Raw genomic sequence first — 13,638 nt, 5'->3', positions numbered from 1 at the left:
TCTGCGTTGTTGCAGAGTCACTCTGGAGTGGTTGAGTGTAAACAAGAGACTAGCGAGAGAAAAATCTAGAATATTGTGTATGATTTATTGATTACTTCCAATAGTTGTGAGTAGTTACTACTTTTACGTAGTATTTAGCTCAAGTTATGCCCGAGGACAGCCTGTCATCGGGCAATTTAAAGCGAGTTTTCTCACAGATATTGTTTCTGCACGCTGACTGGCTAACGTTAGCCTGTTAGCTTTGTGAGGACACAGACCCTCAAAACAGGAGAAACAATCTCCTATATGTCTGGGCTTTATACGGGATTGGGTCCTTTGGCCGTGAGTATATTTCTCTAATGGTCCATTTTTGTTGATTTATTTCGGTCAAGCAAAGTTGACTGAATGTAAACCGCGCAACTCAATGCTAAGCTAAGCTTCATTATGCGAATTGTGTATGAGATCAGCGTTCATTACATGAGACACAACTTGTCAACTAGTACAGTGTGATAAAAAATATGAATAATAAAGGAAATTACAATGTTGGATTGTATTTGAATACTTCATTTAATCAAATAAGTATTTTATATAATGACACTCATAGTTTTTTTATAACCTCTAGCCTATAATTTATTCAGGGGAAATTGCAAGATGTCTATGTAGTTTTGAATAAAGTTTCAGCTACTGCAGTTTTTTTTCCCTTTACTATATTCTTCTAATTGTTTAAAGCCTTTGTTAATTATTAGAAGTAACTGAGTGTGTTAAAATATGCTGTTAAAGTTGTTGAGATCTATAATTATTAACTTACTATAAAGATTTGGGTTTGTTATAACTGCTCACTTTTATTATTCTCTTTGGTTTTGGTTTCAGTTTTAAGGCTGTCTAACATTATGGCTGCTGTGGAGAAAGTAGAAAAGGAGTGTGAGGAGGAGACACTACAGACCGCTTTTAAGAAACTGCGTGTGGATGCTGAAAGGTTTCTTGTCTTTTCATTTGTTTCAGCTAAAGTTTGTCTGATAAGTGAAATGGATACTCAGTCTTTTGGCAGAGAGGTTTTTTTACTGTGTGGGTAATTGGATGCATTTCTTTCCAGTTCCACGACCGCAGTCCGTGTCTCTGAGTCTTTGGCTTCCAGATTGGTTGTTCGAGGCAGTCCGGATGGAGCCAAATCCAAGATGACCTCCTCGAAAGATAACTGGCTTGGGTAGGGACCACTTTAAGATTCCCTAGTTAACCCTGAAAAGCCTAATATATGAAGAAATCAGTCAGAATTTTTGTTTTTTAAAAGAAATTTTATTGAACCTTTTGATTATTATTATTATTATTATTATTATTTTTTTTTTTTCAAAATCTTAAGAAAAAGGCTTGCATATGTTTTGTATTATATTTGATACTTCAGGCATTTATATTAAAGTGACCTGATGTGTAGCAAAGTATAGTGTTCCATACTTGGAATTTGTACTCTGCATTTCACCCATCCAAGTGCACACACACAGCAGTGAGTATTGAACACACACACACACCCGGAGCAGTGGGCAGCCGTTTTTGCTGTGGCGCCCGGGGAGCGATTGGGGGTTAGGTGCCTTGCTCAAGGGCATCTCAGTTGTGGGTAATGAGAGTGGAAGAGAGCACTGTTCATTCACTCCCCCACCTACAGTTCCTCCCGGTACTGAGACTCGAACCCGCGACCTTCCGGTTACAAGTCCAACTCTCTAAAAGTCCGCCAGCGGACTTTATTTATGCTCTCCTATTTATATGGCTCATATAGTATAATATATAGTGAGAATATAGAGCTCACATTCAAGGAAGAAAAAAACATCGATTTTATTGGTAAGATATTTAAATGCTAAGTTTTTTTTTCAAAGCTCTGTAGGTTTAATTGTGAGAGGCAAAACATATAATGCAATGCAGTTCAATGACGATTGAGAGATGAACAAATAAATGCTATTCAAAAGCCTGATGCGTCATATTTGATACATTTTAACATGATTTTTTTTTTATGATGTATGGATAATTAAGTAAATCTAAGTTGCTTCAGTCCAGTAAGTGTTCATCTTGAAATATTACTACTAACAATATAGGGTATTCTTGTGCTTACTTTATGAAAATCAGTAAAGATTTCAGAGCAGAAAGTCAGGTCAGATATAGCTTTAAATAATAATACCAGATATATTTTTAATAATACTTAAATAATAATACCAGAAAAATTATATATATATATATATATATATATATATATATATATATATATATATATGTATATATGTATATTAATGCATCCTTTAATAAAGAGAATTAAAAAGGCCCAACACGAGAAGCTTCTATGAGCATTTTCGTAATCTCTTGACGTTTGTGCGTACGCGTACTACGTACGTCATCAAGATCTGCGTTGTTGCAGAGTCACTCTTGAGTGGTTGAGTGTAAACGAGACTACCTGGAAAGGGGACTTTTTCTAGGGCTGTCCCCTAATAGTCCATTAACCATTAGTCTTCGAGAAGAGGCTTAGTCGACCAAAGTTTTATTAGTCGCAGGGAAAAAAATCCACAGGAAGTGGTGAAGTCATGTAGTCTGTGATGGACAGATTGTTAACAGCTGGACTAGGTAATTACAGTACATCGGGCAGGACATCCAAACGCTCGCCTATCATTCATCATTCATCGACCTCAAATACGGCTTATCATCTGAAACATGTTAGTAGTAGCAACTTTACACGGCCGCTCACTTTGTTAACCTAGAAAAATGTGGGCCATTCAATTGTGCGGAGAGTGGAAGCTGAATAGTAGCGCGCTTATTGCATGACAGCTATGGAGGCGCCAATGCGATCACTTGCACTAAAAATACTGTCATTTTTTGTCATACAGAAAAGAATAATATATCTTTTGAATTTGTGAAGAGTCTACTTTTATTTGTGTGCACTCACAACAACAAAACGCTGTGCTTTTGTAAAATAATGAAAGCAAACAGGGTGTGCTTTCTGCCGTCTCTCTCTGTGAACTGGAGTGTGCCAAAAAAAAGAACCGAAACTCCATGTAAACTTGCCTCAGAGATGAAAAATATATCTACAGAAAGCAAAATGTCTACTTTTAAATTAACCAATTCAAATGGAAAACAAATATTCTCAGGTTATGTAATCCGTATGAAACGTACTGCGGCGATGGCGAGTCAGCATCGTCAACTTCATCACTGCAGCCAAAAATACAGAAAACACTAGTTTATCAATTAATTATTAAAATGTTAAAGCAATCTCCTTGTTGTTTCTCCATGACGAATTTATAATCATTACTTCTGCCGGTGCACTGTGGTTTTATGCGTGCGCTTGAGTGCTGATTAGGCTATGTAGGCATTAAAGGCTCTTTATTATGATTTATATGGTTTATTAATAAACCAGAAAAATCTTCAGTCGAGGGCAGCCCTAGTTTTTACAATTTTGCTAAAAGGTATAAATACTATAAATTTAATTAAAGGGCAGAAGGCATGTAGTTGATCATGTACAACAGTTTTTCAGCAACGTTATGATCATGTTAATAATTTAGAGGCCTTAGAATTTCATGTGTCGAATATGGCACAGTAGGCTTTATAGGGTTAAAACAATAACAATACAAATATACCAGTAAACATATATTTTCACCTTTATTTTTTTTACTATAGATGCACGAGAAAGTCATCCAGAGGAGTTGTGAGAAGCCAGAGACGACGACGATCAAAATCTCCGATCCTTCATCCTCCGAAGTTTACCTACTGCAGCAAAATGTCCCCCCCTCCTGGACACCTGAAACACAAGACCCCGCCAGAGCCCGATGACACCAGCACCGTCAAGAAAGAAGGAGCGTTCTCTGCTCCGTGCTCCACTGTATTCGGTGTCGTTGGCTATGAAACCCATCTCCCTTATCCTAAGGGTCAGGAATCACCCCTCAGTCCGAGAATGCCCTCGGATGACGAGAGCGCTCCCGAAAACAGGCCCGCTTTAGGATGTGGGCCGGGATCTCAGGAGGCGGGCGAAGGTAATGCTGTTCCGTCTGACTTTCAAACTCTGTCCAAGTTGCAGGAAGCCGGTCAGTGCCCGTGTGGTCAACGAGAATGCCAGTGTCCTGGTTGGCAGGGGGTCGAGGTTTACTCATTCACCGGCCTTCGAGATGTGATCTCCGAATGTGAGCGAAAGCTGCCCAACCCGCAGGACAGTTCACCAAACAGCAGAACTTCCATTGGGAGTAATAACGGAACTTCCAGCTCCCCTCGTTCTTGTTCCGAACAGGCCCGCGCCTACGTGGATGACATCACAATAGAGGACCTTTCCGGATACATGGAATATTACCTTTACATCCCCAAGAAGATGTCGCACATGGCTGAGATGATGTACACCTGAAAAATTAAATTTAATGAAGCAAATTGAAGCTTTATTAAAGATGGATAATGGGTACTTTAAGTAAAAAAAATTATTGATTTATTTAATAAGAATAATAAAAGGTAGTAATGAAGATGATATCTAAAAGCAATTCTGCTTGTTTTGAGGATTTATGATATTTGTTCTTTCTCCAGAACATCCTGACAACACATGCTGACTAAGAATCATGGGAGCATGACTCATTCTGTGATTTACTGTTAACGTTCCTTTGTTTTTGTTTGATTTTCCTTGACAACTGTTATGTTTGGTTTACATTTTAAAGTTGCCAAAGGTCTATCCCAGAGACTGCAGGTTTGATTTCACCGATATATGCAAACTTACATAATGCCAAGTAATAATTCTGTCCACCGTGACTAAGGATGTGATGTCATCTTAATACTCAATAAAACGGCATTTTGGGGGATTGTTTGTGACGTTTGTTGTCTTAGACCTCTTGCTTTGCATCTTACTGCTGCTTTTGTGACTGAGTTACCAAGAAGTTTTGTTTCTGTAGCAAAACAATGGTAAACTATATGTATTTTAGGAAATAAATTGCTAGTTGAATTTTAGTCAAAATAATTTTAATCCTTGGCACTTCTTTGCTGTCTTCACCCATAAATGGCTTTAATTTTAAAGAAATTAAAATTAATAAAAATGTATTATAAAAATAACACGATGCATTATAACAATTGAAAGGATATAATGTAAAAGTAGTTATACTTGCATGCATTTATTATGCAAATAACCTGCAGTTTTTATTTTTGCTACATAAAGATAACACGTCCATAAACAACACATTTGTGCTGAATCACCAGTAAACTAGAATGAAACATGACCCGCCAAGCTAGTGTTTAACTAGTACTGCATGACTGTGTAATCCTCGTAAACACGTAATTTTCTGACGTAATTTTAATCATGTTCCTGTAATGGACACTAGGGGGAAACACTCGACCATTCATTCACTTTCACTCCAAATGCCGAGGTTCTGCTTAACACATTTTATACCGGTAAGCAAATGGCTGTTTTTAAGCTTTATTTTGTGAGCCACTAGAGACCATACAGTGAATAGTTAATGGAGAACTCACTTATCACATAAAGAAATCTTAAACATTACACAAACCACAGCATCTGCAGAACATCCCATGCAGAACAACCGATTTTGTTTTCATTATTTTCTTAGATTGCATAGTTGGAGTCTTGATCTTGAGACCACATAAATGTGGTTTTCGTCTGGGCCTGGGTCTCGAAACAAAAAGTTTGTTCTCGATCTTGATCTCGGCTTATCCGCAGTCAACTTGAATTGAAATTCTGCAATAAATTGAGCATTTTGTCTGTTTTAGGTCATCCTGATTTTTGAACTGATAGGATTTGGGCCTCAAGTTTGGATGCAACCATATACTCAAGGATGGGCGGACCAAATGTAATAATAATTTAAGATTCAATCATTCAAAGCCCCATTACAGTCAAGTGATGGGAAGTTCGGATCATTTTACTGACTCTCTCGTTCATCAGAATAAACGAATCTTTATTCGAATCATTTCGTTCATTTGAGTGGCTTTAAATAATGACTTTTAACAGCTAAATTCCCCAAACACATCCTCCTACACAATCTTGATCATATTCCGAATTAAGAAATTATTATAATGCAGCCTAATTTACAGGGAACATAAATAATTACTTTACCTTCCGAGTCTTTCGGTCATTTGTCACGTGACAGACGCAACGGATCCCATCCATAGACTGTAAAAAAAAAAATGAACGTAGTGTCCGTGACTTCACCCGTAGATTTCTGAAGAGCATAGAGTACCTCAGGGATGACTTGTTTTTGTAGGCCAACCCGGAAGTTAGTGGCGCACGGGTTCCCTCGATCGAAAGCCTATGCATTTTTCCCATAGACTTTTGGAAAATCACAAAAATTCTGCGCTGTGTATGAATACTTATCCACTTCTTCATGAGAAATGCTGTCCAAATGTTCTGTTTGTCATGATGACGTCTAAAGTCCCCGCCAAAGGAAGTAGTCCCTTTTAGCAACTTGTTAGCAACCGCCGTTTTTAAGACACAATAAAGGTTTAAAAATCACAAGCGGGTTATAACTGGTGTGTTTTATGTCATAGATCAAAACGTGAAAATATTTAGAGGCTTTGCTAACCCCAGACCTTATTTCAGGCAATTTAGCAAAAACCCATTCAAAAATTTTTGAAGCGAAAATGAGGCCCCTGCCATCTTAGCAGCACGTCACTTCCAGATAACTGAAAATGGGCAAAGAGGCGGGACGTTGTTGGAACTGAGGTGCCTGGTTACTGAAACCACGCCCGCCTAGCTTGACGTGATCATGTTATCAGGCGAAGAAGCTATCTATCTATCTTAGATACTATCTAAAATATTAATAAAGATAAGTTATATCATTTGAAAGTCCTAAATGTTTACTGTCAATATACGATGTCTTTTATACAATTAAGATGCTCCAGCACCAGTAATTGTAATTTGTGTTGGGTGTGCAAATAACAACATGAAACCCAATACTTGGGTAAAATGTCCATGAGTGTCCATTGAAAAACAAAAAACAGTACTTTTTGTCCACAAAAGTGTTAAATCCATGAAATATTGATATATTATCCATTGTTTGCATCATATTTCTTCCTAACAATCTGCTCTCTATCATCGTTCATCAAGAAATTATGCAACCTGAGCAGTGTTTATGTTGTAAAACTGTATATGATCGTATATATCTCACAAACAAATGAGTCCGCGTCCAAAGTATAATCTTTCAAAATGCAGCAGTTAAATATCCAAGCAGTGCTGTCAGAGTTTTATATCCTCCCGCCATTGTCACTGTAGTAAATCTCAGACTCAGGAACAAAACTTTTAGCCAATGCCACTATCCAACAACGTGTGTTTATCTTCCGCATGCATGCACATGTACACAGACGCACATCTGTCTTGAGTCTCAAACGTTAATGCAGCAAGCCATATTATTTTATAATTGTATATTTTATTATTTTATAATTGTATAAAATAATCCCGAAAAAAGCACAAACACAGCAGAGATGCCAAAAACAGCAGCTGGGATTAGCTGAGGTAACATGACGGCTCACAGACAGCAGCGGCAAACCTGTCACTCAAGTGACCATGCCCATAATTATGCAGAACTTTAAGGCTTAATATAATTTAAACGGATGAGTTATAAAAAAATTCACCCCCCTCAGAGTTGTCATGAAGGGCAAAATTAGCTGTATAGACCAAAACCACAATTTAAACATGTTTTTTTCTGCTGTAAAGTTGGCCATTTTAACATGGGACTCAATGCGATTCTGCTCTCTTTTGGAGCCTGTCCCTAGCGGCCAGTCGATGAATCGCAGTTTAAGTCACATCCGTATTGGCTTCAAGAGGAACTGGGGGAGGCTGCCGCTTGATCCCATCACACGCTTCTTTACAGTGATAAACAGGAAAATGATTCAAACAGGCTGATTCATTTCGGCTATACAGCAGAAAACAGTGTCACTGTTCAGCTAAAGTCAGTCAAAGTTCAGTGATGATTCAGTTCCGTTGTAAAGATAATACATTTTTAAATGAGTTCATTTAATCTCTAAAGCAGTTTCGCAGAAAACATGTCATCAGCTCAGTTCAATTCTCATCCAATAGTGTCAGTGCAGTCAAATCAGTAATGTTGAATATGAAGTGTCAAGTTTAAAAAAACTGTCAAATAATAATCTGAATATTCACTGTTTATGGTGGTTATTGGGACACCAACTCAGATTTACGGAAAATAATATCCATGTAAACAGGCGTTCATCTGACTTATTCCAAACTGGTCCCCGTGTTTATTTTCTCTAGCTCGGTGCACATGGGCCAGTCAGGTGACTTTGTTCCTGTCAGTGGGCGAGCGAGACGCCCTAAAGGGCATTCCAGTGAGGCATACCTTGTGTTTCCAACCACGTCACAGAGACTCCATACTATTCCATGTGTTAAATGTCATGGCATAAGTCATCTCTCACTTATCTGTAACATTTACTCTGTATTTAGATGCAAGTCTAAATCGTATTCAACAATCCACTCTGTTTTTTTCTGGTTTACTGATTTCTATTCTGTCTTTCTGCTCCTGTGAGAATGACTTGTAAGGTTGTATGGATTTTTACAAAAGGGGAACCTCATCAAAGCATACCAAGAAAAGCTATGGAAACACACAAAAGAGTCTGTTGGATGTTGCCAGTCAACAAAAGCTGCCCAGCTAACCAGTTTGCCTAATAATCAAGCCTTTTGTCAACCAGATTGAAAAAACACAGGGAATTGTGCTGGGAGAACATGCAGCCTGAACATGTGCCACTGCTTGTTGTTTGTTTGTCTGAAATTGCTCAGAGGTTTCTCATTCAGAGCTCATCAACTTTGTCTCAGATGTTTCTAACCTATTAAAATGCTTAAAGAGAAATAAATATGACGTTATTAAGGGTACAGAGCTATAAAATGAATGTGGATGGCAGCTCGGATGATTGGGGAGAATTTCATGAGAAATGTTTGAGTTCATACTGTGATGTCTGACTTTCTTGCTAAATGAAAGCACAGTTTGAGACGATTTTAGGTTCTGAAACTCTAGAGAGATTATTTTCAAAATATTCCAGTTATTCTTTGTATTATTATTAATTTCACCAAATTATTCTCATATTTATTTGAGGTCAAACATCTAAAAAAATCAGGTGGTTTTTACAACGATTTCTATATTTGCTCTCTATTCATTGTCAGAAGAAACAACTGAGATATTAGAGCGAGATTTCATTTCTTGTTCCTCCTTCACACATAATAACATTTCTGTGGTTTGTTGGTGGACATTTCCGCTTCACACATTTCTAACAACCACGTATTTCAGATATGCATGTTTTAACCCTTCAAAGTCTGACATGAAATAATAGATGTTTTTTATGGAACAGTTTATTGAACCTTTAGACAAAAAATATATATAAAAACTTTGCATATGTCTTTTGTTGAGTATCATATTTGATACACCATGCTTTTTTGACTCATAAAGTTAGATAAAGTAAGAATATGGAGCAAAAAATTGTCAATTTGGTGCATATATTATTTATATGGTCAAGATGAAATTCCGATAGCTTGTAATGTAAACCAATTAATCTTTATACCAGTACTTATATAAAATGCATATCAATTGTTACTGTATATCTCAATAATCTTAGAAAGATATTTAAATATTGATATTTAAATGCTTAGTTTTATGATCAAAGCTCTGTAGATTCAAAATAATTCAACACAATACAATAATGATTGAGAGATTAACAAATAAATCTTCCTTAAAGCCTGATGCATCATATTTGATACATTTAAAAAAAAAAATTTCTAAAAAAATTGCATGATATATCAGCCACAATATCGGTATCGAGCAATGTATGTTCATTTTTAATGTTAACGATAAGAACACTTAGCCGATAAATAATGGATTATTTCCTTCAGCTGACACTTGTTCACTGCTCGTAATGATGGTTTTGAATTGCTTGAAATATGATTGAAATCACTTCAAAAAGGAAAATACAGTTAAGTGCGACATGTACAGCGCAAGTCTGTCATATAGGCTACATAAAATTATAATGAAAACATTATAATTGTGTGCTTGGGACATGCAAGACTTTTATTTTTGTAATTTAGGCTCTCAAAAATTATATAAAAATTTGGATTTAGATTTCTCGGCTAATATATCGGTTGTCGGCTTTCAAATATATAGATTATCGGTTATCAGTATCAACCAAAATGTTCATATCGGTACCTCCCTATAAAAAATAATGTATGGATAATCAAGTAAACCAAAGTTGCTTCTTCATCTTCAAATAATACTAACAATGTAAAAGTTATTCTTACGTTTACCTTATAAAAATCATTAAAGGTTTCACAGCAGAAAGACACATGAACCACGACCTGAAGGTGGAAATTTTTACTAAAAGACCTTTTTATTGCTAAAAAGTATGATCTATCAGTCAGAAAACAGAAAGCATGTTGTAGATCATGTGCAATAGGTTTTCAGCAAAGTTTTGATCGTGTTTTATAATCTAGAGGCCTTAGTAATTTGCTTATCAAATATAATACAGTAGGTAAAAGTGCTGCTGTCACTCGTAAACTTTGTGCACCGACTGGTTCCTGTAATGCGACTGTGCTGGTTTTGTTCAGACTTGTCGCCTCACCTGCAGTACCCCTCACCCCCACCTCGTTCCCGTCCCTTCTGGCTTTGCTTCTTTTGTACGCTGGAATGTTTGTACTTGAATCCTTAGTGCATTCAATCACGGACTCAGGAGAGGGAACGCCATTGTTCCATCCTGGTGGGATTGCGTCCCCCTCAGGAGACTTTTTCATGTAATATAATATGTTATTTTTTAAAGGTGGCTGCACAGATTGCCTGATGATGAGATTTTAACCAATGATGGTTGAGGGTCGTTTTGATGAGGCATTAAATGACTGATGAGATCATTTTCAGATATTTTCCAATTCTAATTAGGTCCACTTTCATATATGGCGATAATATGAAAGCATTTGATTGAAGTGTGGAGGAAAATATATGTCCGTGTGGAAAAGATTATGTAAAAGGAATTGAATACTTAGGGTTAGGGGTTTTGAATTAACTATATAAGCACTAGTAACAGTGATGCTTTGCTTAGCAAGACCTACTAATAATATAAAGAGACATTTTACAATGTTTAGATGGACTTTTTGACCCAAGCTACTTTTTCCCATGGTGTAGGATGAACGGTCATATGGAAGTGTTTAGGGCGGCACAGCTATAGCGCGGTTCTGTCGCCACTCAACCCACAGCCACCCTCACAGGGGCATGATCCTAGCAACTGGGGGTCAAAGGTCAGCAGAGTTGAGTGAGACTGGAAAGATCCAGATCTCAACCCTTATAGATCGCTCTGATGAGTCTGTATGTGTTTTTGACGGGTTCAGCCACTCATTTCTCATTCTCCTTTTTTTCTACTTCAGCTGAATTTGGGGAAATGCTCAAATTGGTTCACATGGCTTATGTATTTATATGTATATAAAACTCTCTACCCTGGCATGTTCATAATAAAGTCATCAACAAATCTCATGATATTGTTTATATTTAAAATAAATAATGTATTAGAAATTAACCATTTGCATTAGCATTACAGTATGAAATGAAAATTCACATCTATTTTGTAAATGCAGCGTGCATTGCATGATAAATCTTATTGTGAACAATTCATCCGTGCATAAGATTCTTTTTTTTATACCTCAAAATGTTTAATCGAAATAGATCTTTTGATGAAAATGACAGACTCTCCCTGTTTTATCACTGAACAATTTGAATATTTGAGTACTTCGTGTTTGAGTATCATTTTCTTAATCAGTATTTTTTTTTTCCTCTTTTAAATGAAATAAAATTAATCATGAACCTGACAACCTAGCAACTGCTTAGCAACTGCTTAGTATCTTTCAAACACATATATTTGATCATATTTCCTTTTTAGTTATAACAGACAAAAGAAGGGGGTTAAAATAGTCATTTTATGTAACATAAATCAAGATGTATAAGACTCCATTACAGATTTCATAAGCATATGAAATACAGATGAAAGCACTCACTGACTTTGATCTCCAATCTAATGCATAATAAAAGGGTGAATAAACATATTCTGTTGTAATTAACAGCAATTCAGTTGCAAATGAAAGTGCTGGCATTCATCTGGCTTATGATCAAAGATCAAGTTGTTCTGATTACTTTCTAAACTACCTTCTAATGAGCTGTGTAATGTGAGAAGAAACGTGTAAAGTCAACACAAGTCTCTACGTTCACTGACTGATGAGATGAGACTTTCTATGCGGTGATGCTTAGCAGAACATTGATTGCATCAAGCACTTAATCATGATCATCTGAATGACTGCAAGCTCAATGCTGGTAGATGCTGGCTCGTTTTTAAGTGTCTCATTGCTTATCTATTCCAGTTCTGCCTGGCAGACCAAAACATCAGTATCAACTTTTTCAAGGTCAAAAACACTGATATGCAAAAACACCAAGTTTTCAATATCAACAAACATTTCCCATCAAATAATTTTATAGAGTACAGAGCTATAAATTTATTTGATGATAAATGTTTGTTGATATTGAAAATGTGGTGTCTTTGCATATCAGTGTTTCTGACCTTGAAAAAGTTGATACTGATGTTTTGGTTTATAAGAGTACATTTCTCTCATTTAGTTCTATTTTTTCAAAGAGCAACCTCAAAGCAATAAATTATACCTCAGATGTCCACATTATCACAGACTCAGATTCAAACCCCCTAATCAGAAATACAAATGAAGCATCCACCTTATTTGGCAACGCAGAAGTTTTTTTGTTTGTTTGTTCTGAATGTGCGAGGTCTTCCAATAGAGTGGTGGAACTATGACGTCACTTTGTAGGCAATTCGGCAGTTAGCATCTTGCTGGTTCCCTCGACAAAAACCCAATAGGATTTTCCCATAGGCTTTTGGATTATCACAAAAAAAAATAAGCTCTGTGATCAACAAAAGTTAATGATACTTACACATTTTGTACCTCAAGATAATTTTCACAGATGAACACAACTTTTATGACTTTTGAAGCCTGAATAATGGTACAAACTACACCAAGGTCCCACGATTTCAATGTCACCAATACTAAGCCACTAACAACTCTTTTTCTCTTTATCTAAAAACATTTTCCCATAAAGTTTGAATTAGAATTGTTTGTATGAGCGCAATAATAAGCATAACTAGGCTGTAAAAGTGGACTGAGCTTACCGGTTTGGCATCATTACATTTAATGTCGCCGACAGCCTCTGTAGTCCCATTTAGCCACTTGTTAGCAACCGTCATTTTCAAGACACTTAACAGCATTGAAAAGTCACGGGTAGGGTAATACTGATGAATTTTATCTCATAGAATAAAACGTGAAAGTATCTTGAGCTTGTGTTAACCACGGACCTTATTTCAGCCATTTTACCAAAAACCTATTAAAAAAACCCATTGACATCGGGACGATGGAACCGGAAGTGCTAAAATGCTAACGCGCTTCCAGGTTTTGGCCTACAAAAATGCATCATAGTTCCACCACTCTATTCATTAGTGTAACTGGGCTGTGTTTAAAGGATTAGTTCACTTTGAAATGAAAATTAGCCCAAGCTTTACTCACCCTCAAGTCATCCTAGGTGTATATGACTTTCTTGTTTCTGACAAAGACAGCTTAAGGTAGCTACATGTATTATATGCGGTTAAATGTCAAAATAACTCCAATATCATACACTA

The 13,638-nt window shown here is 36.5% G+C and overlaps 1 protein-coding gene across 1 annotated transcript; it reads left to right on the top strand.

The window, feature by feature from the left end:
* The first annotated feature begins 14 nt into the window (after positions 1–14).
* oser1 (oxidative stress responsive serine-rich 1) lies at positions 15–4,784 on the top strand. Its single transcript, XM_051897185.1, has 4 exons — positions 15–321; positions 850–955; positions 1,073–1,183; positions 3,628–4,784. The coding sequence occupies exons 2-4, from the start codon at positions 870–872 to the stop codon at positions 4,340–4,342; spliced, it is 912 nt and encodes a 303-aa protein (XP_051753145.1). The 5' UTR covers positions 15–321; positions 850–869; the 3' UTR covers positions 4,343–4,784.
* Positions 4,785–13,638: the final 8,854 nt, after the last annotated feature.

The sequence above is a fragment of the Ctenopharyngodon idella genome, chromosome 6 (genome assembly GCF_019924925.1).
Source record: "Ctenopharyngodon idella isolate HZGC_01 chromosome 6, HZGC01, whole genome shotgun sequence".
Lineage (NCBI taxonomy): Eukaryota > Metazoa > Chordata > Actinopteri > Cypriniformes > Xenocyprididae > Ctenopharyngodon > Ctenopharyngodon idella.
Note: the sequence above shows the minus strand (reverse complement) of the source record. Positions and strands in the feature narration are given on the sequence as shown.